The following is a 24,385-nucleotide window of genomic DNA, read 5'->3' on the forward strand; positions in this document are numbered from 1 at the left end:
TGTGGCTGGAGTGTGTCAGCAGTTCCTGCAAGAGGAAGGCATTGATGCTATGGACTGGCCCGYCCGTTCCCCAGACCTGAATCCAATTGAGCATATCTGGGACAACATGTCTCGCTCCATCCACCAACGCCACGTTGCACCACAGACTGTCCAGGAGTTGGCGGATGCTTTAGTCCAGGTCTGGGAGGAGATCCCTCAGGAGACCATCCGCCACCTCATCAGGAGCATGCTCAGGCGTTGTAGGGAGGGCATACAGGCACGTGGAGGCCACACACACACACTACTGAGCCTCATTTTGACTTGTTTTAAGGACATTACATCAAAATTGGATCAGCCTGTAGTGTGGTTTTCCACTTTAATTTTGAGTGTGACTCCAAATCCAGACCTCCATGGGTTGATAAATTTGATTTCCATTGATAATTTTTSTGTGATTTTGTWGTCAGCACATTCAACTATGTAAAGAAAAAAGTATTTAATAAGAATGTTTCATTCATTCAGATCTAGGATGTGTTATTTTAGTGTTCCCTTAATTTTTTTGAGCAGTGTATATATTGTTTCCTGATCTTTATGTCTCAGATTTTGGGCAGACACTTCAAAACAATCTTCCTTTAGATTTTTTGGGGACTATTTGTTGTTCACATTATTAAATGTGTTTCTGTTGGCAAATAGCAGTAATGCCAAATTCAATGTTTCATCCAATTTTTGTATATATTGTTTGGATACCTTAATGGGTCTTAAAATAAAAAATCTAATAGCTAAATAATCCTTGGTATTACCATATTAAAACAATTCCATATGCTATCCCCGGCTTAGACAGAGTTTAGACTTGAGGCTTTAAAGGTAATTTCAGCTTGAGCTGACATCTGCAGCGTTTACTGTGAATGAAATCTCCGCAAGCGCGGGAACATTGCCTTTAAAAGCCCCCTTGTCGACAATACGCAATCGGATTGAATCCCAGCCATTATCAATGGTTTACATATAAATCAATAGCTGGCGTGGCAACCTGTTTTCATGTGTCCTTCATTACAAGCAGATGAGAATGTAAACACAAATGGTAATTTCTTGTTTGGACAGAAAATCCACCATTTTCTAGTGGCAAAAAATCTGCTTCAAAGTAATTTCCTGTTAGAAAAGGAGCTACCTGCTCTGCCTAATGCTTAGACTTGAATTAATAGTACAGTGATTAGCGTATTGCACCCCATTCTCCCCCACAGGTGGATGGGGAGACATAGTTGCAGCATGTCAGGCAAAAGATTGACCGTAGCCAGACACTTGAGGCGTTGGGATCCTGGCTGCATTCTTGTCAGAATCCAAGACTTACTGCGTTAGGCTAAGGAGTCTGAATGCATGGTTGTGGAGAAAAGACTCTGGTTTATAGGCATTTCCACACAAAGACACTGAAAAAGAGGGAGACAATACAGCAATCAGTCAAACAAAAAATCATAACTGAATCAGACCTGTCTGAAATCAGTTTTTAATGCAACTACTCATTGTAGAGTATCTACAGTTGAAGTCGGAAGTTTACATACACCTTAGCCAAATACATTTAAATTCAGTTTCACAATTCCTGACATTTAATCCTAGTAAAAATTCCCTGTTTTAGGTCAGTTAGGATCACCACTTTATTTTAAGAATGTGAAATGTCAGAATAATAGTAGAGAGAATGATTTATTTCATCACATTCCCAGTGGGTCATAAGTTTACATGCACTCCATTAGTATTTGGTAGCATTGCCTTTAAATTGTTTAACTTGGGTCAAACGTTTTGGGTAGCCTTCCACAAGCTTCCCACAATAAGTTGGGTGAATTTTGGCCCATTCCTCCTGACAGAGCTGGTGTAACTGAGTCAGGTTTGTAGGCCTCCTTGCTCCTACATGCTTTTTCAGTTCTGCCCACACATTTTCTATAGGATTGAGGTCAGGGATTTGTGATGGCCACTCCAATACCTTGACTTTGTTGTCCTTAAGTCATTTTGCCACAACTTTAGAAGTATACTTGGGGTCATTGTCCATTTGGAAGACCCATTTGCGACCAAGCTTTAACTTCCTAACCAATGTCTTGAGATGTTGCTTCAATATATCTACATACTTTTCTTTCCTCAGGATGCCATCTATTTTGAGAAGTGCACCAGTCCCTCCTGCAGCAAAGCACCCCCACAACATGATGCTGCCGCCCCCGTGCTTCACGGTTGGGATGGTGTGCTTCGGCTTGCAAGCCTCCCCATTTTTCCTCCAAACATAACAATGATCATTATGGCCAAACAGTTCTATTTTTGTTTCATCAGACCAGAGGACAACCTTTGTCCCCATGTGCAGTTGCAAACCGTTGTCTGGCTTTTTCATGGCGGTTTTAGAGCAGTGGCTTCTTCCTTGCTGAGTGGCCTTTCAGGTTACGTCGATATAGGACTAGTTTTACTGTGGATATAGATACTTTTGTACCTGCTGTTTCCTCCAGCATCTTCACATGGTCCTTTGCTGCTGTTCTGGGAATGATTTGCACTTTTCACACCAAAGTACGTTCATCTCTAGGAGACAGAACGCATCTTCTTCCTGAGCGGTATGACGGCTGCGTGGTCCCATGGTGTTCATACTTGCGTACTATTATTTGTACAGATTAACGTGGTACCTTCAGGCATTTGGAAATTGCTCCCAATGATGAACCAGACTTGTGGAGGTCTACAATTTTTTTCTGAGGTCTTGGCTGATTTCTTTTGATTTTCCCATCATGTCAAGCAAAGAGGCACTGAGTTTGAAGGTAGGCCTTGAAATATATCCACAGGTACACCTCCAATTGACTCAAATGATGTCAATTAGCCTATCAGAAGCTTTAAAGCCATGACATTATTTTCTGGAATTTTCCAAGCTGTTTAACGGCACAGTCAACTTAGTGTATGTAAACTTCTGACCCACTAGAATTGTGATACAGTGAATTATAAGTGAAATAATCTGTCTGTAAACAATTGTTGGAAAAATGACTTGTGTCATGCACAAAGTAGATGTCCTAACCAACTTGCCAAAACTATAGTTTGTTAACAAGAAATTTGTGGAGTGATTGAAAAACGAGTTTTAATGACTCCAACCTAAGTTTATGTAAACTTCCGACTTCAACTGTATAACGTAATTCATCTGACATGTGGTTAAGCTTTAACACAAGCTCTGTACCTGGAGTCATATCCTCCAGTGCTGATCACATATTTATCATCATAGGAGAAGCGAATGTTGGTCACGTGTGCCGAGTGCCCAAAGTAACGCTTGTGTTTGGCCTGCAGAGGATCAAAAGATGTATTAAACATTTGGAGCAGCCACTGCCAACAATGTCTGCTCTATGGATTCAGTAACTACATAGCTTAAAAAATATATCACAGTGATATTGTTGAGAGGAAGTGAAGCACTCACAAATTTCTCAGTGCATGGGAAGTCAAAGAGCTTGACCAGCCCAAAGTCGTCCCCGGTGACCACGTTGAGTCCGGTGTGGGAGACACAGGCACAGTTGACGTCAGCCTTATCAGCATTCCGTGGCCAGATACCCAGCACCTCATCTCCCAGGATACTGAGAAGAAATGAGGGAGAGGAGCCATGCTCAGACTGCAGAATATGCTGCACAAAACCACAGGCCTGCCAGTAAAATACTGAGATAACATTGTTCCACCACAGAATAGCCATTTTTGAGTTTCATCCAAGTCAATTGAATTACTATAGTAAATTTCTCTCCTCAGTAGTAAAACATATGTATACTATAGAAAGAAAAAAAAAGGATTCCTGCATACTACTAAAGATCTCAACCAGACATTAGCTTGTTTCCCATTACAACGTGGTCTCAGGGCAATTTGTATTATTATGTACGTAAAGCGGTGAGACTTATTATAATATATTACGTTGCATTATGGCGGTTAGGGGAACTAATGACAAAGGTTAGGATAACTTCCATAAAATGTTAGAATTTACGTAGCAGGTTAGGTGAATTGGGTTAAGTTTAGAATAAGGGTTAGGGTTAGCTAAAATGCTACAGTTGTCCCCGATGCGACTCGGAACGAATAGCCTTTGGATTGCTAGACGGTCGCGGATTACGCCCATCCATCCTCTCCAACCAACCTCCCTACTTTTGTTTCTGTCTAAAGGAACTATACTATTAGTAGATATCATACGTCTTGGAAGTGCTCATAAATATGTAAAGTATGTTTCGTATGGCTCTGAGACCAGGCTGCCTAATAAGTATGCTACTGCTTATATGCAGAATCTATTTTTAACCCATTAACCTTGGGAAGACTGATGTTAGAGGGAGTTTGGGGTCTATTCATGAGAAGTGGACAGTGACAGCTGTGCTGCAGACAGTATTGATTGACCTCTATTATTCCATTGATCAATAACAGACACCCAAACACAACTACAAAACAACATGTCTGGGTGTGCACCACTAAACATCCGTACGCAAACGTGCCCAGATGGCTTCAACGAGCCTAAAGCTCAAAAAAGTTGAACCAGCAATGTATTTGTATTGCTTTGGCTTGCCATATTGCAATGTCCCTACCAGAGTGAGCTGTTACGTGTAGCTCCCATTGTTGACGCAATATCTCAATAGTGTTACCGTGCAGTGCCTGCGTTCTTTACTGAATATGGAGCTCAGTTTTGATTTTAGAGAGTATGTGGGTTTGATTGAATTCCAGTGACTACAACTAATCTTTCTACCTGGTCCAGGTGGCCCAGGTGATCCTGTCAATCACAGTCTGTTCTGTCACAATTTTCCCAGAAGGCATCTCATGCACCTGGCGCTTATAGTTTCCTGTGGACACCTGTAGACACACAGCCAGTGACACGTCAGAACACACACTCATGCATATGCACACACAACCTCTATCAGATGTCGTCATATTATATCACTCTGAAATCAATCAGTCATCTATCTACCAGCACTGTCTGCACAGCTCAGTCTGCACAGCTAGGAAGAAAAAGAATGTATGAACCAAAACATGGATTTAGGCTGTGATTCAATCAGACCGTGGGTTGTCGACAATGTGGCTTTTAAAGGCAATTAACGATTGAGCCGACAGATGCAGGGTTTACTGTAAAATCTCTGTGAACGCGGGGACATTGCCGCATTGTCGAAAACCCACAGTCGGATTGAATCCCGGCCTTACAATGAAATCGTAATGAGCTTAGTCCATTATATAACTTCAAATGGACTGGGAGGACCTTGGCCAACTATACTGGTACCTCCCCTTCTGTGTTCTGCATCTGTCCCTTCAAGCCACAGACACATTTGTACTTGTAATTGTACGCTGAGGTCAGGTTAAATTTAGCAGGCCAAGTCACCATCTTACCCTGTTTCTGATCATGTGCCAGTCACATCAACATTTCAGAAAAGGTGCAAGGGTCTCCATAACAGCAAGGAATGAGTCTATAGAAATACCTCAGATAGGGTTACTTTGTAGCATACTGATGCGCGAGGTTACTCTAGAGCAGCTCCAGACTACTGTTAAAGGTGCTACTCACAGGTTGGAATCTTTTTGTTGCATTGTTTTTCAGAAAATGTCCATAATATACCTGCCGCTAATAGTCGAATGATAGTGTTTCACAGTATTACTTACCCACCAGTGTTGTGATATTCGCCACTTGATTTCTCCACCCAGAGCGGCATCTGTTGTCAAACTGGGAAAGCAGTTCTGACTTTGTGGCTGTGTTATCTAGTGGAAATCGCTCTGTCAATTCCAGGTTGCTAAAATTCGCTCAATTTCAGTTTATATGAGAAAACAAGCATTGAATTGTTTAGGGAATCATCATACCATCTAAATCGCTGTGAAATATATTTTCTATAGCAAAAAATATTGTTTTAAAGCTATTTGAACCTGGTGGACCAAAACAAAAGATACTTCCGGTTTTGGTCCACCAGCCTCAAACAGCAGTTTTGGTCCACCAGCCTCAAACAGCAGTTTTGGTCCACCAGCCTCAAACAGCAGTTTTGGTCCACCAGCTTCAAACAGCTGTAAAAACTATATTTTGTTATTGAAAATATATTTCACAGCGATTTAGATGATACAATGATTTCCTACACTATTCAAGTGGTAAAACTGTAGAATTTTTCCAAACAGGAGTGATTTTCACTAGATAACAAAGCCAAAAAGTCAGAACAGGTATCTCAGTTTGACAACAGATGCCGCTCCAGCGGGAGAAATCCATAGGTGAATATGACAGCCAATCACAACACTGGCAGGTAAGTAATACTGTGAAAACACTGTCATTCCACTATTTAGGGCAGATATTTTATGGACATTTTCAAAAATTAAACTGTAACAATTTAAAAAAAAATCCTATGTGTAGTACCTTTAACTAGAAGGGCACTTGGCTAACCTGCCTGCCATACATGTGTGTGTCTAAATATAGGTTTTTCCACATTCAGTATGCTTTGAAATGGATATATGAGTGTCCATCATGGTGAGAACACACTGTGCAACATGATCAAATGGTCAAGAGTGCTGTATTAAACAACATAGGTTGTAGATTTAGCTCAATTGGTTTCCACAATAATCAAATAATATAATTTTTTTTTACTATTCGAACATAATGACCTTGACAGCAAAATAACATTTAACTCATTCCACTATCTATTTTGTGTGGTTTTAGGACACATGTAGTGTCTATTGTTTATTTAACAACAACAGCTCTCAAGTGAATTATCATATTCAGCCTGTTTTTAAACTATCATGGTCAGTGTAGCATACCTCAATGAACATGCTGTCTGCAGAGAAGTCCATCTGGATAACAAAGCTGGAGATGTCCTTACAGTAGCCCACACGGTTTAGCGAGGGGCCCAAGGTAAGGTCGTAGAGGTCAACCGTACTCTCCACTGAGCCCACTGCCAGGAGGTGTTTGTCTGGACTGAACCTGAGAGGGTCACACAATAGACATAATATATATATAGACAGACATCCTCAGAGTTCAATGGTCATTGACTGGCCTTTAACTGAACCAATGTCATTTCAAATGAGTTTACTTCCCCTTTTTAGTGAAATCAGAATTTGAAAAATCCCTTTAATGTTGCTTAGTTTTAACCTTGGTTGTAACCAAGGGTTAAATTGGGAATTCAGTGGTGGGGGGAGTCATATTTGGGTTGAGCCAGGGTTAAACAAAAATCTATGGTTTGAGTTATGCCAAGATTAAGCTTAGGGTTATGCCAAATCAGGGTTGTGGCTGAGGCAAGGGTTAAGGTTAAACCGAGGAGAGGGGGTGACCTCGACAATTTATTGTTAAAACATGAGGCTGCCTGGATCTTTAATTTAAAGACCCTTGCTCCCCTCGGTCTCAACGTTTACAGACACCTGTGTGTGTCCTTTGACACTAAATAACCTAGTGATCCGCAGTGTCTGTCATTATACCCTGATGAAGACAGCTTGTCTGTTGAAACGTTGGATATTAGGTTATTCAATTATTTCATCTGAGCTCCTAGAGTGTGCGGCTCTCCTATTATTTCTCAAGTGAACCGGGGTGTGGACATGAAGATAGGGTTAATTAAGGTTGTGGTTGAGGCTAGGTTTGAACATGGATGTGGACATGAAGCTAGGGTTAGGGTTAGAGTTGTGTTTGATGCTAGGGTCAGGGTTACTGCCAGGATGTGGACATGAAGCTAGGGATAGGTATCTGGTTCAGGGTTAGGGTTGAGCCAGGAAGTAGACAATGGTCTAGTCAAAGTGCAAGAGCCCAGCTCCAGGTGGCTCCTATCTCTCCTCAGTTCTTGCCTGATGTCCTGTATGGCAGCACTGCGGTCTCGTTTCTTGGCCCATATCTTAAGTGAGTTGGTGAGGAGGATGATGAACTCCCCATTCTTCATGCCCACAGACACCATCTCCCCATCAGGACTGTAGCTGGCACACTTGGCTGGGTGGCCCAGGCTCACTTTGTTCAGCAGTTTCTATCAAGGAAACAGACAGCAGGGTTGAAGATAACAAAACATGAGACATAGCCTTAGAATGGCCACATACCATCCTAACTAAATACAGGTGCAAAGGAAACCAAAAACACAAATAAACTGTAATTTGAGATTCAAATATTTTTTTTCAGCGAATAAATGATGAAAGACATTCAATGTAAGTGCAAATGCAACTCAGCAGACCATAGTGTTTCTCTGTGCTGTACCTTGTCGGCCAGGTCCCATATGCGGATGGTTCCGTCGTCACTGGCGGAGATGAACAGGTCTTTAGAGGGGTGGGTGGCCAGGCCCCATATCTCGCCCTGCATGTGACTGTTGATCAGGATGTTGGACGCAGCGTTTTTCTCCCCCACCTCAATGATCTCACCATCCTTTGTGCCTACCAATATCTTACCCTGGTAGACAGGCACACAAGAAGGTTACTGTTTTTGACCCTTCAAAAACCCTAGTTGAAGCTATAGACGTAAAATAAACTTAACGTGAAAGACTGGTTCAAATAACATGTCACATCTCCCATACTACTACCGTAAAGGTGGCTAAAGCTGCTGGGTAGGCTAGGAGCTTCTGAAGGTTGCCACAGTATGGGAAGAAAGCCAGCAAAGACCTTTCCAAACAAATGACTCAGCTATCTTTTTCCCGATTGAAAAAATAAGTGATTTTATTCGCTGCATTAATACCTTCTCTGACCTTGAATATCCCAACTCTGTAACAAAATGTATGTTCTGTTGCAGTGCAATAAACAAGGAGCAAGTGTGTATGAAAGAGCACCAAATAGATAGTGCAGTTATAAAGGCCAAAAAATTCTGACTCAAAACCAAGTCTTATCTAATGTCTAATCATCAGTCTATCCAATGAGAAGATATTTGTAGCTGCAGATGAGAAGGTACCATTCTGTTTTTTAAATAATATAGCTAGCTAGTGTACTGTATATTTATTTCCAAAGGGAACTTTCAGGGAGTTATTTTCAGGTTTAACATTTGCTGTATGCATACTTATAGTCTTTCCCACTGGGGTGTGTGCTGGCTGTGCTGAACTCACCTTGCCTCGGCAAACGGACCTCACACACTCAACAGTCTGTCCCGTCTCAAGCTGGAACGCTCGGCAACGTTTCATCTCCTGGTCCCACAGTTTCACTGCACCGCCCTCCTTTGTACTGAGAAAGCATGTGCCGTGCACACACACATTTTACTAAGCTTGTGGACACAATTGATTCCTGTTCAAAATCCTATTTTCCCTAACCCTAAACTGGGTCTGTGCCCCAACTTGGCCACCCCATTCAAAATGTTCTGGACACACCACTGAATATACAGTTGAAGTCAGAAGTTTACATACACTTAGGTTGGAGTCATTAAAACTCGTTTTTCAACCACTCCACAAATTTCTTGTTAACAAACTATAGTTTTGGCAAGTCGGTTAGGACATCTACTTTGTGCATGACACAAGTCATTTTTCCAACAATTGTTTACAGACATATTATTTCACTTATAAATCACTGTATCACAATTCCAGTGGGTCAGAAGTATACATACACTAAATTGACCGTGCTTTTAAACAGCGTGGAAAATTCCAGAAAATGATGTCATGGCTTTAGAAGCTTCTGATAGGCTAATTGACGTAATTTGAGTGATTTGGAGGTGTACCTGTGGATGTATTTCAAGGCCTACCTTCAACCTCAGTGCCTCTTTGCTTGACATGATGGGAAAATCAAAAGAAATCAGCCAAGACCTCAGAAAAACAATTGTAGACCTCCACAAGTCTGGTTCATCCTTGGGAGCAATTTCCAGACGCCTGAAGGTACCACGTTCATCTGTACAAACAATAGTACGCAAGTATAAACACCATGGGTCCAAGCAGCCGTCATACCGCTCAGGAAGGAGACGCGTTCTGTCTCCTAGAGATGAACGTACTTTGGTGTGAAAAGTGCAAATCATTCCCAGAACAGCAGCAAAGGACCATGTGAAGATGCTGGAGGAAACAGTAAAACAAATCCTATATCGACATAACCTGAAAGGCCACTCAGCAAGGAAGAAGCCACTGCTCCAAAACCACCATAAAAAAAGCCAGACTACGGTTTGCAACTGCACATGGGGACAAAGATCGTACTTTTAGGAGAATGTCCTCTGGTCTGATGAAACAAAAATAGAACTGTTTGGCCATAATGACCATTGTTATGTTTGGAGGAAAAAGGGGGATGCTTGCAACCCGAAGAACACCATCCCAACCGTGAAGCACGGGGGTGGCAGCATCATGTTGTGGGGGTGCTTTGCTGCAGAAGGGACTGGTGCACTTCACAAAATAGATGGCATCATGAAGCAGGAAAATTATGTGGATACATTGAAGCAACATTTCAAGACATCACTCAGTAAGTTAAAGCTTGGTCGCAAATGGGTCTTCCAAATGGACAATGACCCCAAGCATACTTCCAAACTTGTGGCAAAATGGCTTAAGGACAACAAAGTCAAGGTATTGGAGTGGCCTGCACAAAGCCATGACCTCAATCCTATAGAAAATCTGTGGGCAGAACTGAAAAAGCGTGTACGAGCAAGGAGGCCTACAAAACGGACTCAGTTACACCAGCTCTGTCAGGAGGAATGGGCCAAAATTCACCCAACTTATTGTGGGAAGCTTGTGGAAGGCTGCCCGAAACATTTGACCCAAGTTAAACAATTTTAAAGGCAATACTACCAAATACTAATTGAGTGTATGTAAACTTCTGACCCACTGGGAATGTGATGAAAGAAATAAAAGCTGAAATAAATAATTCTCTACTATTATTACGACATTTCACATTCTTAAAATAAAGTGGTGATCCTAACTGACCTAAGACAGGGAATTTTTTACTCGGATTAAATGTCAGGAATTGTGAAAAACTGAGTTTAAATGTATTTGGCTAAGGGGTATGTAAACTTCCAACTTCAACTGTATCGTCATCATCACGGACACAAGAGGAGAGTGTTAGCCAGTGGAATTCCAGATGTGATTTTGGTGCTATTTTGTGTTGTTGTTTTGGTTTGATAAGGAATGGTGTTTTAAGAGGATCATTGAGTGGATCATCAGTGGTCGTGCAGCAGTGCGGTACTCACGGCCTCTCCTTGCCCCCTGTGACGATGAGGCCGTCTCTCAGTGTGGTGTACATGGTGAACACTGGCCCGGTGTGGGCTTTAGCCACGACACGAAGCAGGAAGTGATCTCTCCACACGTACACATCCCCGTTTATGGCACCTGTGAATGTTAGGTTATTCTGGAGAAAGAGAAACCACACAGATAGGATCACAAAACTTCAAATGTATCTCAAATGAATCACAGAAAACATGGTTGATTATATTAGCCCATTAGTCAAGGGTAAATCAAATCCATTAGGGCAAATTAAAGAGTTTAGTTAAAAATTCTGTCAATACTCACAGCACCGAAGGCCACAGACAACATGGTCTGCATCCTGCCATCCTCCACTGAGCCCACCACTCCCTTTTTATACATGAGAGAGCCTCCAGCCAGTGTCCAGAACTTGATGTGTTTGATGCCAACAGACACAAACTGAGAATCGGAGTCTGGCCGGAACTCCACTACAAAGATCCTGTCTGGATGGCCTCCTTTACTGGTCACTTTAGCACCTGGACAGGGGAACACACACACAAGCACAAACACACTTCTGAGACCTGTTATTTACAGTTTACTGAATGATATCTAACAACATTGTTACGATTAATTATCACAAAAAATCCACTTATCACAGACCAATCTAAGCTGTAGCCTACCACCATCTCAGTGTATATTACCAGGGTCAGAATGGCTCACCTTCCTGCCAGCGCCACACAGTGATGGTGTGTTCAGGCTCCACCCCCACAGAGAGCAGCAGCTTGCCTGTGGCGCTGAAGTTGACGTAGCCCACCCCCTTAGTGTGAGAGCAGCGCAGGATGGACAGTGTCTGTTTACTCATTGCGTCCCACACGTGGATGGAGGGGGTGGTGCCTGCAGTACAGAGAAAAAGATCATACTCTGATCAAGTATATAGGGATGCAGCATGGAGCAATAAAGGCCAAATAATTGTCTGTAGTAGATAGAATGTCTCGGCAGAGTCTAGGTTGAATCAATATGGAACAATACAGAGGGATAATTACTGGACAAACTAAGGATAGAAAACAGAGGACAGCCCACTGGGAAAACTGTATGAGAACAGCAAGGAAAGGGTAAACCTATAGGGTAAAACTGTAGAACACATCAGTACAAGGGGCAGTCTGGAAGGCGTTTTACCTGGTAGGTCTGTCACTTCACCTGTGGTGTGTGAGCGATGGGAAATTAGGCAGCAAAATTACAATTGAAATCTAAAGTGAGTGCTTTGTCAGATGCTGCTGAGGACATTATGATATAAAGCACCAATACAACCAATTCTAGCACCAAACAAAATGAAAATGTGCCAATGCAGACTAAACCGGTCACAAAAATGGCCCAGAAAAATGAAAAGATGATAAGGCATTCAATATCTAGCTCTTTCTCTCATCTGCACACATTCAGCCCACGCACAAATGCTACGAATAAGTACATGCAAAGTACATAAACACAACCACAATCAAAATTAAATTAAACACGCTCATTCACAGCAGTACAGGACATACCAATCTGTCCTGTAGCGATTACATTTTTGTATTTTGGATGTTGATTGACGGTCAAACAGAGGATATCATCTGTATGTTCCAAGTAGAAACTCTGAGTCCCTGAGGAGAAATAGCATTAAACACAGAGTTCATCTTCATCTTATCATGTACATTCCTATATATCACAAGCCCTGAAGTTAATGTTGAGTAGGGTATCCAAAAGTGTGGCCATGTAGCTGTACCGGTGGTGAGGCTGTGCACCATAGCCGTGGCTGCTGTGTGGAAGACAATGTCGGCGCCGTCGTTGAGGTAGTGAAGGTTGTTGCGACAATCAAAGCCCCTGAACCCAAACACGTGGTCCAGCACCAGGTCCTGAAAGTACACACATCACTGACCAATCACATCCCGCTGTGCACCAAACCTTCCCAACACTGTTTCATAACAAACAGTGAAAATGTAACATGAACATGTAAAATAGGATGAGTACGACGTCAGAGTTATTCAGAGTTCACTTTAAAACCACTGTGAGACAAACCTCAACAAGCTTCTTCTTTTTGGTGATATTGTTCTTCTGTAGCTTCTCTGGTTGGGGAGCAGCTCGGCTAACAGGAGGCCTGCAGAGAGTAAACAGGTAGAACTGCCTCACACAGCTGATATTGGACAAATATATTATCATGTTTACCACAGATCTTCCCCCAAAAAAACAAGTCATGTTTTCTCAGAACAATTTCATTATAGGACACAGCAATGGCACATAAAGGATAGATTAGGCCACGTTCTAAAGAGGCTGTCTGGTCTGACATGAGGCAGATAGAAACAAAGAGAGGAAGAAATATATAAAAGAGGGCACGTGAGAAAGAATAGACCTATGGAGTAAACTGCAGCTTGAGCAACTCAGAGAACAAAACAGCTGCAATCAGTCATATCACTCTGAATAGAAAGATTGTTAAGCAGTGCTACAGTATATCATTGCTTGTTCATCACTCATAATAGGCCTTACTGTTTATAAATACACAAACATTCAGTGTGCCCCATGACACTATAGATACTACACAATGTCTACAGACAGATTCAGTGCTACATACTGTATGGAATAAATTGCATACATCAAATTAAATTGTCCCATTACATTTTCCACATGTATGAATTTTGGCCAGCCGCTGCACACACACATATCACCAAGGTGACACATCACATTCACAACATCAACAAGCGTCAACTTTCACATAAGGATTACACTAATAATGACACATCACACCAGTTGGCTGAGGTTACATTTAACATGTATGGCAATGAGCCACAGAATGAAATTCCACTCAGTCAGTCTAGGAGCTCTGCACTGCCGCCTGCAGCACATGTACATCTGCCTCTCGGTGAGGCTTCCCTGTATTTCCCTCTCTCTCTGTCACCCCCCTTACTGTGATTGTTTTCAATAAATGTTTTATAAAAGAAACAAAATCGCTTCATAGCAAAGACCAATTTCTCAAGTAAGAATTTTGCTAGGACTGTCTGGGAGTGGTCTGAGTGAGGAGGGGAAAACTGAAAACTAGCTGTTACTGGCAGAGAGGTTTGGAACTCTCTTTCTTATTGGTCTATTAACTAATTTACCAACTGGTGATGTCACCTGGCAGGCCAAAACCCCATCCCAACACAACAGGCTTAAACATTCCGGTGGTTTTTCAAACAGCTCTTACACTGAAAGGGCATTAACATAATTTTCACAATATTATTACAATCGCATAGTGTGGAAATACAGTATATAGAAAACAGGAAAATCACTTGGTTGACTGCACTGGGCCTTTAAGGTGAGTGGAATTCCACCCTCCTTAAAAATTAAGTTATGGGATGTGTTGTAAAATTAGATTTCCTAGATGGTGTTGGTTACCACAGTGATGTGGCCTTGCTGAGACCTGAGGTCCATGGTCACACTTAGGGTTTAACAGACTGATCTTGTTAAACATCTGACTTATATTGGGGTGTCAGGTAGCCTAGTGGTTAGAGCGTTGGTCTAGTAACCGAAAGGTTGCAAGATCGAATCCCTGAGCTGACAAGGTAAAAATCTGTCGTTCTGCTCCTGAGCAAGGTAGTTAACCCACTGTTCCTAGGCCGTCATTGAAAATAAGAATTTGTTCTTAACTGACTTGCTTAGTTAAATAGAGGTAAAAATATCAATACTAATGATATGACACAAAAACACAGGGCCATTAGAGGACGAATAGAAGTTATTGCTCCTAATCATTGGTTGTCAAAGGTTCACGGAAATCTGTACATGCTTCCGTGCGCACAGACAGTCTACAAATTAACAGAGAAACACATATTAAAGTAGACGTTGAGGTTAAAATCCCACAGGAGGTTGAACAGTGCAATGACGATGCAGAAGGATTAGTTATATAGCACCACCACTGTATGCATTTTGTATTTGATTTATTTATTAAGGATCCACATTAGCTGCTGCCAAGAGGTATTGATATGTTTAAACCACCGAGCTGTCTATTTAAATGACTAGCACACAGCTCAGACACCCATGCGTACCCCACAAGACATGCCACCAGGGGTCTCTTCACGCAGTTGTATTGTATAACTACAACCGTGTCAAACAGTTGCACAAGACAAGGTTCCAGGTCACTGGTAAAGCACTATAGCCCAAAGGTGATAGCTGTGATCACATACATACATAGTTTACACTCCTTACAGCTGACAGACACTACCGTTCTTCTCTGTTTGTCTGAACAGCACTTTATAAGCATTGTCTGGATGACCTTGCATGACAGGGAGTTAATATTTCCATCATTTACTTTCTCCGGTTTCATTCTGAAATCAGACTCCCTCTTCCACATATGTTTTAACAATATTTTTGGTGACGGTGTCTACGTGCTCTGAAATGAGTTCAATCAGCATATCAGAGTGTAGCGTTGCCACACATAACACCACAGATTGAATATCTGTACAAGTGTAGTAACTAACTCCTGCGGACTGATTGCAACATTTTTCATGCTGAGACAGGATTGTATGATCATACAGTGACATGAGTTTGGGACGTTGTCTAATTCCATGTCTCTATCTGAACAGAAAAAAAAGAAGATGAAAAGAAGAATCCGCCCCCTGGGTGTGAAACTCTGCAGTCTGGATGCAAAGATGCAGTTGTGATCAGATGGGAACGAGATGAGCCGACTGTCACCATGCAGGACAAACATACAGAACATCACAGAGAAACAGAGACACACTTGGACCTGGAGCCACAGTTTACACACAGTGTGATAGACACAAGTAGCTCACTTTACCTGGATCCCCTTGAGAGCAGTGGACAGAACCAAGTGAAAGGTTTAGAGGACACAGGTCGGAGCCCGAGGGGACTCACTATACTACAGTATAGCTATAAGGCTCATGCAACAAGCAACCTGGAGAGCTATTTGACTGTCATTTTTGCCTGCTGCAAACCATGCTCTGACTGTTAGCATACTGTCAGCATGCCAGAAAGAGAGAGACACTGCTCAGAGGAGAGGTGTGGAATGAGAGAGTGTCCCAGTCTAAAGAGCAATAAGGGGAGGGGGGGTCATACCCTGGGGTCCCTGTGCAAACTGTGCAATAGCACTCCTATGAGAGGGGGGAGGAGGAGGGGCACAGGGAGAGAGAAATGCATCAGTGCCTCTCTCATCACCCAAGGGGTTATGGGAAGACAAGGTCCTGCGATGTCTGGGCCCCCACAAGAGGGAGTGAGGAAGAGAGAGGGGGAGAGACAGAAACAGAAAGAAAGGTCTCCTCCAGCACCACTTGGTAGATCATTACTGTACTCTTAGTGCTCTCTACACCCTAAAACAAAATATATTATTGTGATACAAACGACACAAAAAAGAGAATCTGAAATCAAATGTGTTATTCATGCAATTCCCATGGCTTCATGATACTCAGAATTTGAGGAGTTTGAGCAAGCTGAGTGATATGAGGACCCATAGGCTATGGGAGGTTATGCCCATGGTCCAAATAAATAGATGACTACAAAATGTTTCAGACCTGCCTCCTGTAGTACCATTATAGGACATAAATGAATAAACAAACACTTTTAAATGTACAGGTACATAGGTTAAAAAGGAATAATAAACACAGATTTATTTTTCTTCCATTCTGTTGAAATAACAACACCATACTCTATTGAATGTTAGATATTTTAGCTTCTGCCCACTCTACTACTATCCTTGTCCTGCCCATCTAAAGTCCTGTTTATAAACCTGGTTCTAAAATGCTTCCTTCGTCCTGCTCTTGTCCGTTTACACTTTACAATCAGATCACAATGTGTCTTTTAATCATCTACACCAGTCTAACAATGTGGGCACAATCAGAATGTGGACAAGATCAGGACAAAGGACGCGTGTTAGCACCAGGTATAAATGGGACAATGTATGGGAATACCACCCACATCCACATCCCATAGCTAGCACAGAATGTATGCATTAGGTCATACTTACTTGACAATGCCCTGCCTCCAAAGGAATGCAAGTTAAAACACAATAGAGATATTAGGTGTTTCTGCAGACAGAAGTGTGCCCCAGAGTCATGGGGATCACAGATAGTAAGGTTGAGGGGACAAATCAGCATGTTACCATGGAGCTGACTAACCCCAGAGAATACAATCTGTTATACATTCATCAAGGACTAGGAACGCACTACTGAACACTCAACTCTAATGGTGTAGTAGACAATGGAGGCCATAGGGCAACAATTGACCCTATTAGCTATAATATCAGGGTTTGTAGTAACTGCATATCATTATATGCAATTACTGTTTATTGGTGGCTATAGAGAGAATATCTAGCTACAGTACTGCTTAATGGGGTTAGTACTGTGCAAACATGCAACTTGCTGAATTAAGTGTACACAAATTATAAAGGGATTGATAAAATAATCATACAATTTAATTGTAAATCATGCAAAGTGTATACTGCATTGGATTTTTCACAACAATACTTCTACTTATTGTACATACCACACACACACAGTAGAGTATATACTCTATACAGTCTCAAAGCAACTGAGATCATACCAATGATACTGTTATGTATAGACCACATATCGGTATCATAGCAACATATATCACACAGAAGCGCCAGAGAGCACACCTGCTATACATGCACATAACATTATGCAATACATTGACTAGATTCCTACACAAGCCACAAATACATGCAATCTCATACTGTAAAACCACATAGATTATGATCCAAACACGTACATCCAACAATCCACAAATAGATGGACAACATATAAAACATGCACACAGCATACAATATCAACGGGCTACACCCACAATACATGCCCAGGACAATCCATCGTATCATAGCAACAGAGCTGACTAATATAGAGAGAGTATTGGAGAGGACACACATACACTCATACAGTGCAGAAAGATTACATGGAAATGGTGATAAAGATCTTTATATGTGCATAGAATAATGTCTATTTTTGTAAAAAAATATGTTGGGTTAAGTAGTACAGATAGGTAGAGTAGTCTATAATGTCTATCAAATGATTAAAATCAGGCCTCATACTCCATTTGAAATAGCCTAACATGGAAAAACACCCCAAGCAGCCTTCCCTTACTCTGCAAATGATGTCAGCTAAGCACTAAGTATCATAAAAAGCAAGACCAAATTCTATATCCATGTCAATCCTACAATGACCACCTCTGAGGCTTTACAAAAGGATAAATACAGTAGATGTCAGTTATACTCAAACAACACCAAGATGTATATTGATAGGTAGGAGGTAACTAAAGTTGTATCAAATGACCAAAAAAACAGGTGCAGTTTCCGTTTCTGACACCAGAGGGCTCTATAAGCATTCCTTTAAGCAATAAGGCCTGAGGAGGTGTGGTATGTGGCTAATATACCACGGCTAAGGGCTGTTCTTTAAGCACGACGCAACGAGGAGTGCCTGGACACAGCCCTTAGCCGTGGTATATTGGCTATATACAACAAACCCCCGATGTGCCTTATTGTTATATTATTTTAGGGCTCCTGAGTGGCGCAGTGGTCTAAGGCATTGCATCGCAGTGCTAGAGGTGTCACTACAGACTCTGGTTCGATTCCAGGCTGTATCACAACTGGCCGTGATTTGGAGTCCTATAGGGTGGCACACAATTGGCCCAGCATCGTCTGGTTTAGGGTTTGGCCAGGGTAGGCTGTCATTGTAAATAAGAATGTGTTCTTAACTGACTTGCATAGTTAAATAAAGGTGAAATAAATAAAAATATATAAACTGGTCACCAACGTAATTAGAGCAGTAAAAATAAATGTTTCGTCATACCCATGGTATATGGTCTGATATATCACAGCTGTCAGCCAATCAGCACTCAGGGCTTGAACCACCCAGTTTCTAATTAGAGATAATCATGGTGTTGGCTGCTGATGGCAGCCTGATTAGGATCAAGACATTAATACAGTCTTTTGAGGCCTAAAACAGCTAAAACTTGACAGTTTTTTAAATTGTCACTGCTTCAGACTTTTTAAATTGTTTTAAATCTATACACTCAACACAACAGTCAGGAGCCAAGACACTCTCTAATGTTTAAGCTCTATCACTTTGAGTGACAACAACCAGTCCAAACACAGAAGCTGGCATGGGGGTGTACCTTTCCTCTGCCGACACCTCCTTCAGTTGCTGGTGGGGTTTGATGCCACACATGTCCCGGATGCTGACAGCATAGATCTTAGTGGTGTAGTCAATGCTCTTCTCCCTCGCCACATCACTGTCATACCCTACAGACACGCCCACAGGAATAGACTCAACCAATTAGAGCAGTTTGTGAAAAGTAGGATTTGATCAAGATAGCTTTGTATGTGTTTGTTGAGAATGTTGTATTAGAGTTTTGAGAGAAGATTGTACTGTATGGATCAGTAGTCTAAAGGCTGGCGTTTACCTCCGTCCTCCTCAATGTCATCGTCTGACTCCTCACTGTCCACAGGGTTCTCCCTGTGACCCTCTCCGGTTCTCTCCAGGGCCCAGATCATCAGCGCTGTGTCAGCTCCGCCGAGCGTCAGTAGCATGGCATCATCTTGTCCCCATCGAACATTGGTTACATGGGCACTGTGACCCATGTACTTCTTGAAGCGGGCATACTGACCCTGAGGAGGGAGCAGACAGAGCCCATGAAAAAACAAGAGACAACATTCGACTTGAATCAACAACAGTCATGTACCAGCGTTGGGGTCAATTCCATTTCAGTTCAAGAGAGTAAAATTGAATTGAACATCTAGTGCCTGTCTCACCCTGGTTGGATAGCTGAAGAGCTTGAGGAAGCCAAAGTCATCTCCGGTAGCAAGCAGCTTCTTGTCTTTGGTGAGCGAGGCGGCGTTGACGTCTGTGATGTCACTGTGGGTGGGCCAGATCCCCTCACAGGTGGGGCCCAGGACACACGTCCAGGTAGCCCACTCCACCTTCTCTATCTGACAGGCAGAAACAGAAACATGAATGCACACACACACACACACAGTTAAATACTGCCAAATGCTTTTATGGGATGTCAATTAATATTTGATGTCTAGCTGGGAAAAATTACAAGAAAATTGCAATCTCAGTTGGGTCTCTTACCTCAGCATTTCGTATGGTTTGTCTCTTCCCTCTTGGGGCTTCAAAGAATAATTGCTCTTTGGCACCTGAATTTACTTGCAGCAATTTACCTATAGAAAAAATAACAATCTCAGAATCAAAAGACAAAATAGAACTTGTGTCTACAGAGTACTAATGGGAATCCATGCTCTGCTTCCAATTACACCATAAACTCACCACGAGAGTCCCAGTCTATATGAGTGATATAGCTGGAAGCTCCTTTGCAGATTCCCACCCTCTTGCTGGACAGCACATTGTAGATATCCACAAAGTTATCATGAGAGGCCACCGCAAGGTATTTACCAGCATCTGAGGAGGAAGCCATAGAACAAATAATTAATACCTCAGCCAGGTGGGCGAAAATGCTATTCTGTGAAACCTCACTTCATATTTTAGAAAAAGTTTAACTCAAATGAACCTTACTAATAAAATACCTATGCAAATTAGCAGTGTTATGAAATACAGACAACAATGAATGGACATTTTAATGATAAGTCAGTTGTCAAAGGTTACCTTGTGAAAACCTGACGTCAGAGATGGACTCCTTCCTGTGATGGAAGGACACCAGGTCCTCCAGGGTGTCAGAGTTCACCACCAGAAAACTACCATCATTGAGGCCCACCGCTAAGGCTTTCCCATCAGGGGAGAAGGCACAGCATCTTCCACCTGATACACACACACACACAACGCACACACACTTATACACTTCCAAAATGGAGATACAGACATAGACTGACAGACACAGAAACAGAAGGTGACACTGGAGTGCCTTATGTTTGTTGATGATCATGGGAATTAATGACTCGCTTAATGACTCATTAGTTGATGAAGATATCAACATTCAGCAGTACCTTTTTTAAGTTTGCGAACGGCCACCATGCGGTGGTTGGTGGAGAGCTCCCATATCCGCAGGGTTTTGTCGTCACTCACTGTGGCACATATTGGGAGCAGGGGGTGAGCAGCAAGACCCCACACCTCGCCTTCCATGTGACCCTGTATCCATAGCAACAGGCGAACACAATCAGCTGTCAGTCAGTTGACATGCCCTGACCTACACCTAATCCATTTGACACACCTGTCACCCACAAAATCACTCGCCATTTTTCTCAGTACAATACATTGTGCTCATATTGAAGTGGGGTTTGAGTGAGAGACGGTACTTTTGAGACAAAACAAAAGCCCAATCGATCGCATCTCAGATAGCTGCAGTCATTTTACCCAACAACACATCCATACTGATCCTTCATAGCCCATCCCTATCAGCTCTGTTCACCATGGCAACAGAGCACAGGTACCTGACCGCTAGGGAGTCTGGAAGACTCTGAGCTTTAAGAGTTGGGCCACACCCATAGGAGGGAACTACCACAGAGATACACTGACAGTCAGAAACACTCATACACACAGGTGCACACACACACGTAGTCATTATACAAACTACAGTAACTGTCATCTACAATGCAGCACTACAGAGCAGGGATGGGAAGTTCTGCTCTTTTTACTGAATCAGATCTTTTCGTCTTGTTCAGTCAAAAGAACAAATCTTTCGACTCATTTTGTTCATTTGTCAGTAATGCCCAGAGCACGCAGGACCCGCTACCTGCGAACGATGAACTGAAAACTCGAAAGAGTCATGATTCTACAAGCTGTCATTTGTGACTGAGACTTATAAAAGTGTGCTTTAAACAATGTACATTTGTTGATTGCTAGGCATACAAACAAGAGCATTTCTTGATACATTTGAAACGAGGTCTAGTTGTGGCCGCAACTGGACTAGAGGGAACGAGATCTTGGCAGAATGCATTGCTTGACTGCCGTTAGGGTGATTAGCAGAATATCGTTCGCGAACTGCAGCACCCAAGCAGCCCCCAGGCAGCACACCAAATGATTTGTTCTTGAGTGGAGTTTGTTGAGCAGAGGCTGTGTGTATGTTTTGGATCTACGAAGCTGTGTCCATCATAACATTTATTAATCAATTGATTGCATTCATTATTGCACCATGTGATCAATTAACAGTTCTAAACTTGTCTTTTTCTCAAATCTTATTGGTCACATGCTTCGTAAACAACAGGTGTAGACTAATAGTGAAATGCTTGATCAAGAGACATGACAAGCTGTTACAGGACCTTCTGGAAGGGCTCCGTTCCTTGACGGAACGCCACGACCAAGGGTTTAAGGATATAATGGAGCAAATCAGGGAGTTAGCTCAGAGGCTGCCTGCCACCTCTGAGAAACCCCAACCACCCAGTATTTTTTTCCTATTAGTGGTGAGCTTGTACAGCCTACCCCGGCTCCCCGAGAACCCCGCCTGCCTGACCCTTCTGCCTGCCCTGACATCGAGCCTGTCTGCCACTCTTTACCTCTTTGACTCAGAATCTGGTTTTGACCTTTTGCCTGTCCACAACCATTGTCTTGCGTACTCCTTTTGGATATTAATTAACAAAGACTCTGCACCTGTGTCTGGCCTTGTGCCCTTATAGGAGGGTAGAGACAGATTATTTATTCGCCTCTCTTACGCCGTCTTTTCCTTTTCCAAGTCTCTTGGATTAGGGCCTGGTACAGGGTGAGCAGTATGTCCTGCGCCGCCGACTCGTTGAAGTACAAATACTAATCCAAATCGAAGTTAGTGATCACTGCTCTGATGTCCAGAAGTGTTTTTCGGTCATAGGAAACAATAGCGGAAACATTATGCACAATTTTTTTAAAGATCAGTGCAAAAAACACACAAAATGGTCAGGAGCCAGTAAAACAGCAGGTATCCATTGCAGCACCATTCTTGGGTTGTTGGTTGGAGCAGGTCTCCTGAGCCGCTGAGCCGGAGGACTGCGTATTAACCCTGCTGTAGAATTAATTGCGGCCAGCAAGTCAAACGAACGACTAAAAGTCTCTCAGAAAAACAAATCATGACTCTCAAGTCAGTAAAACGAATTGTTCGCAAACTGCACATTACTACTACAGAGGCCATACACAAGCCTTGTGCACACAGGCAAGGAAAAAAACGTGACAGGTTTGACAATAAGAAGGTATTGAGATATTAAGCTATGAACTATTCCTCAACTGGGCTGGATAATCCAGAGGGGGAACACAGAGCTTTTCGGAGCCAGCCAAGCGACAAACTGTTAAAGCCTGCCTCAGATATGCAAAGATATATTTCCGACTGCAGTCCCTGAGTGGAGAACACAGGAAATAGGGAAGAAGCCAACAAATCCAGAAGCCTGAGTAGGTGGAGAACAGACAACACTTGAGGGCTGCTGTTTTACTGCAGGATGCTGCTGTAAAAATGTCTCTAACACAAATTGGGAAAACCAAGTAGAATAAGTAAAACACACCACCCTAGGTGTTTCAGCTGTATGCACACACGCAGGCACAGGCACACAGACACACACAAACAAACACACACACACACCTGGACCAGCAAGGTCATGGGTCCACTCTTGTCGATTTCAAGTATTTCTCCGTTCTTGGTTCCCACCAGGATGTGTCCGTGTCCCAGAGTTATGGCACGGATGGAGGGGTTGTCCTCCAGGAGTAGCCCTGGGGGACGCACACAAATAGCACTGTAAAGACTTACAGTGCTAAATCCTCCCAGATCGATAGCAGCAGATCCATGTGAAATATAACTGCAATTCCACATGAGGCCAAGAGATGGCAACACTAAATGTAGGAGGCAAAAGTGGTCAATGATGGTTACAGTATCTATTGAATGTTTATGGTCAAATTTCAAACACATGATGCTTCCTGATACAGGTATGTGCTTTACATGGTCAGTGTGAGCTTCAAGAGAGAACTACAGCACTTCTCAGACAGTGTTTCTGTATCTGTCATAGACTCTTTCAGTTACTGTAGAGCAGAGAGTGTTATCCTACCTTTAGATCCCGGGGAGAGGGCTGCTCTCTTGATGGCGTAGGTCTTTAGGCACCTCTCAAACATGTCGTCCCACAACTCCACCACTCCGTCCTTCCCACCTGTCACAAAGCCCTGGAGGGAACAACAGCAGAGGGACGTCACCCAGTGTACTCCAACTCTGACAACCACACTGAGGAAAACTTTCAGTGATGAGGGCCGGATGAGACAGGGGCTCTGACCTACACTAATCTTCTGCCTGACATCTTCTCAAGAGGTCTGTCTGAACTGCTGAAGTATGCTAGGGGGTCAGTTTGTCTTGAAACTGAGAATATAGTGTTGGATGATGAAGTGCATGAGGAAAGTATGGATGGAGGGAAGACAAATAAAAAATACTGTCTTTCTCTGACATCTTTCCCAACACACAGAAGC

At 42.6% G+C, this 24,385-nt stretch overlaps 1 protein-coding gene across 1 annotated transcript in view; it reads right to left on the reverse strand.

Moving 5' to 3' along the window:
• Nucleotides 1-1,320: 1,320 nt before the first annotated feature.
• LOC111977336 (echinoderm microtubule-associated protein-like 6) overlaps nucleotides 1,321-24,385 on the reverse strand; it is an 84,354-nt gene continuing 61,289 nt past the window's right edge. The window contains 23 exon segments of the mRNA XM_070448550.1: nucleotides 1,321-1,397; nucleotides 3,161-3,261; nucleotides 3,395-3,548; nucleotides 4,685-4,788; nucleotides 6,715-6,877; nucleotides 7,729-7,901; nucleotides 8,126-8,314; nucleotides 8,958-9,072; nucleotides 11,003-11,160; nucleotides 11,322-11,530; nucleotides 11,715-11,888; nucleotides 12,533-12,631; nucleotides 12,754-12,883; nucleotides 13,047-13,125; nucleotides 19,137-19,263; nucleotides 19,425-19,629; nucleotides 19,774-19,950; nucleotides 20,096-20,184; nucleotides 20,291-20,422; nucleotides 20,627-20,779; nucleotides 20,965-21,106; nucleotides 23,517-23,644; nucleotides 23,977-24,088. Of these exon segments, the coding sequence (XP_070304651.1) occupies nucleotides 1,373-1,397; nucleotides 3,161-3,261; nucleotides 3,395-3,548; nucleotides 4,685-4,788; nucleotides 6,715-6,877; nucleotides 7,729-7,901; nucleotides 8,126-8,314; nucleotides 8,958-9,072; nucleotides 11,003-11,160; nucleotides 11,322-11,530; nucleotides 11,715-11,888; nucleotides 12,533-12,631; nucleotides 12,754-12,883; nucleotides 13,047-13,125; nucleotides 19,137-19,263; nucleotides 19,425-19,629; nucleotides 19,774-19,950; nucleotides 20,096-20,184; nucleotides 20,291-20,422; nucleotides 20,627-20,779; nucleotides 20,965-21,106; nucleotides 23,517-23,644; nucleotides 23,977-24,088 (3,138 nt within the window). The 3' untranslated portion in view covers nucleotides 1,321-1,372.

Source organism: Salvelinus sp. IW2-2015, linkage group LG18, assembly GCF_002910315.2.
Source record: "Salvelinus sp. IW2-2015 linkage group LG18, ASM291031v2, whole genome shotgun sequence".
NCBI classification, from domain to species: Eukaryota; Metazoa; Chordata; class Actinopteri; order Salmoniformes; family Salmonidae; genus Salvelinus; species Salvelinus sp. IW2-2015.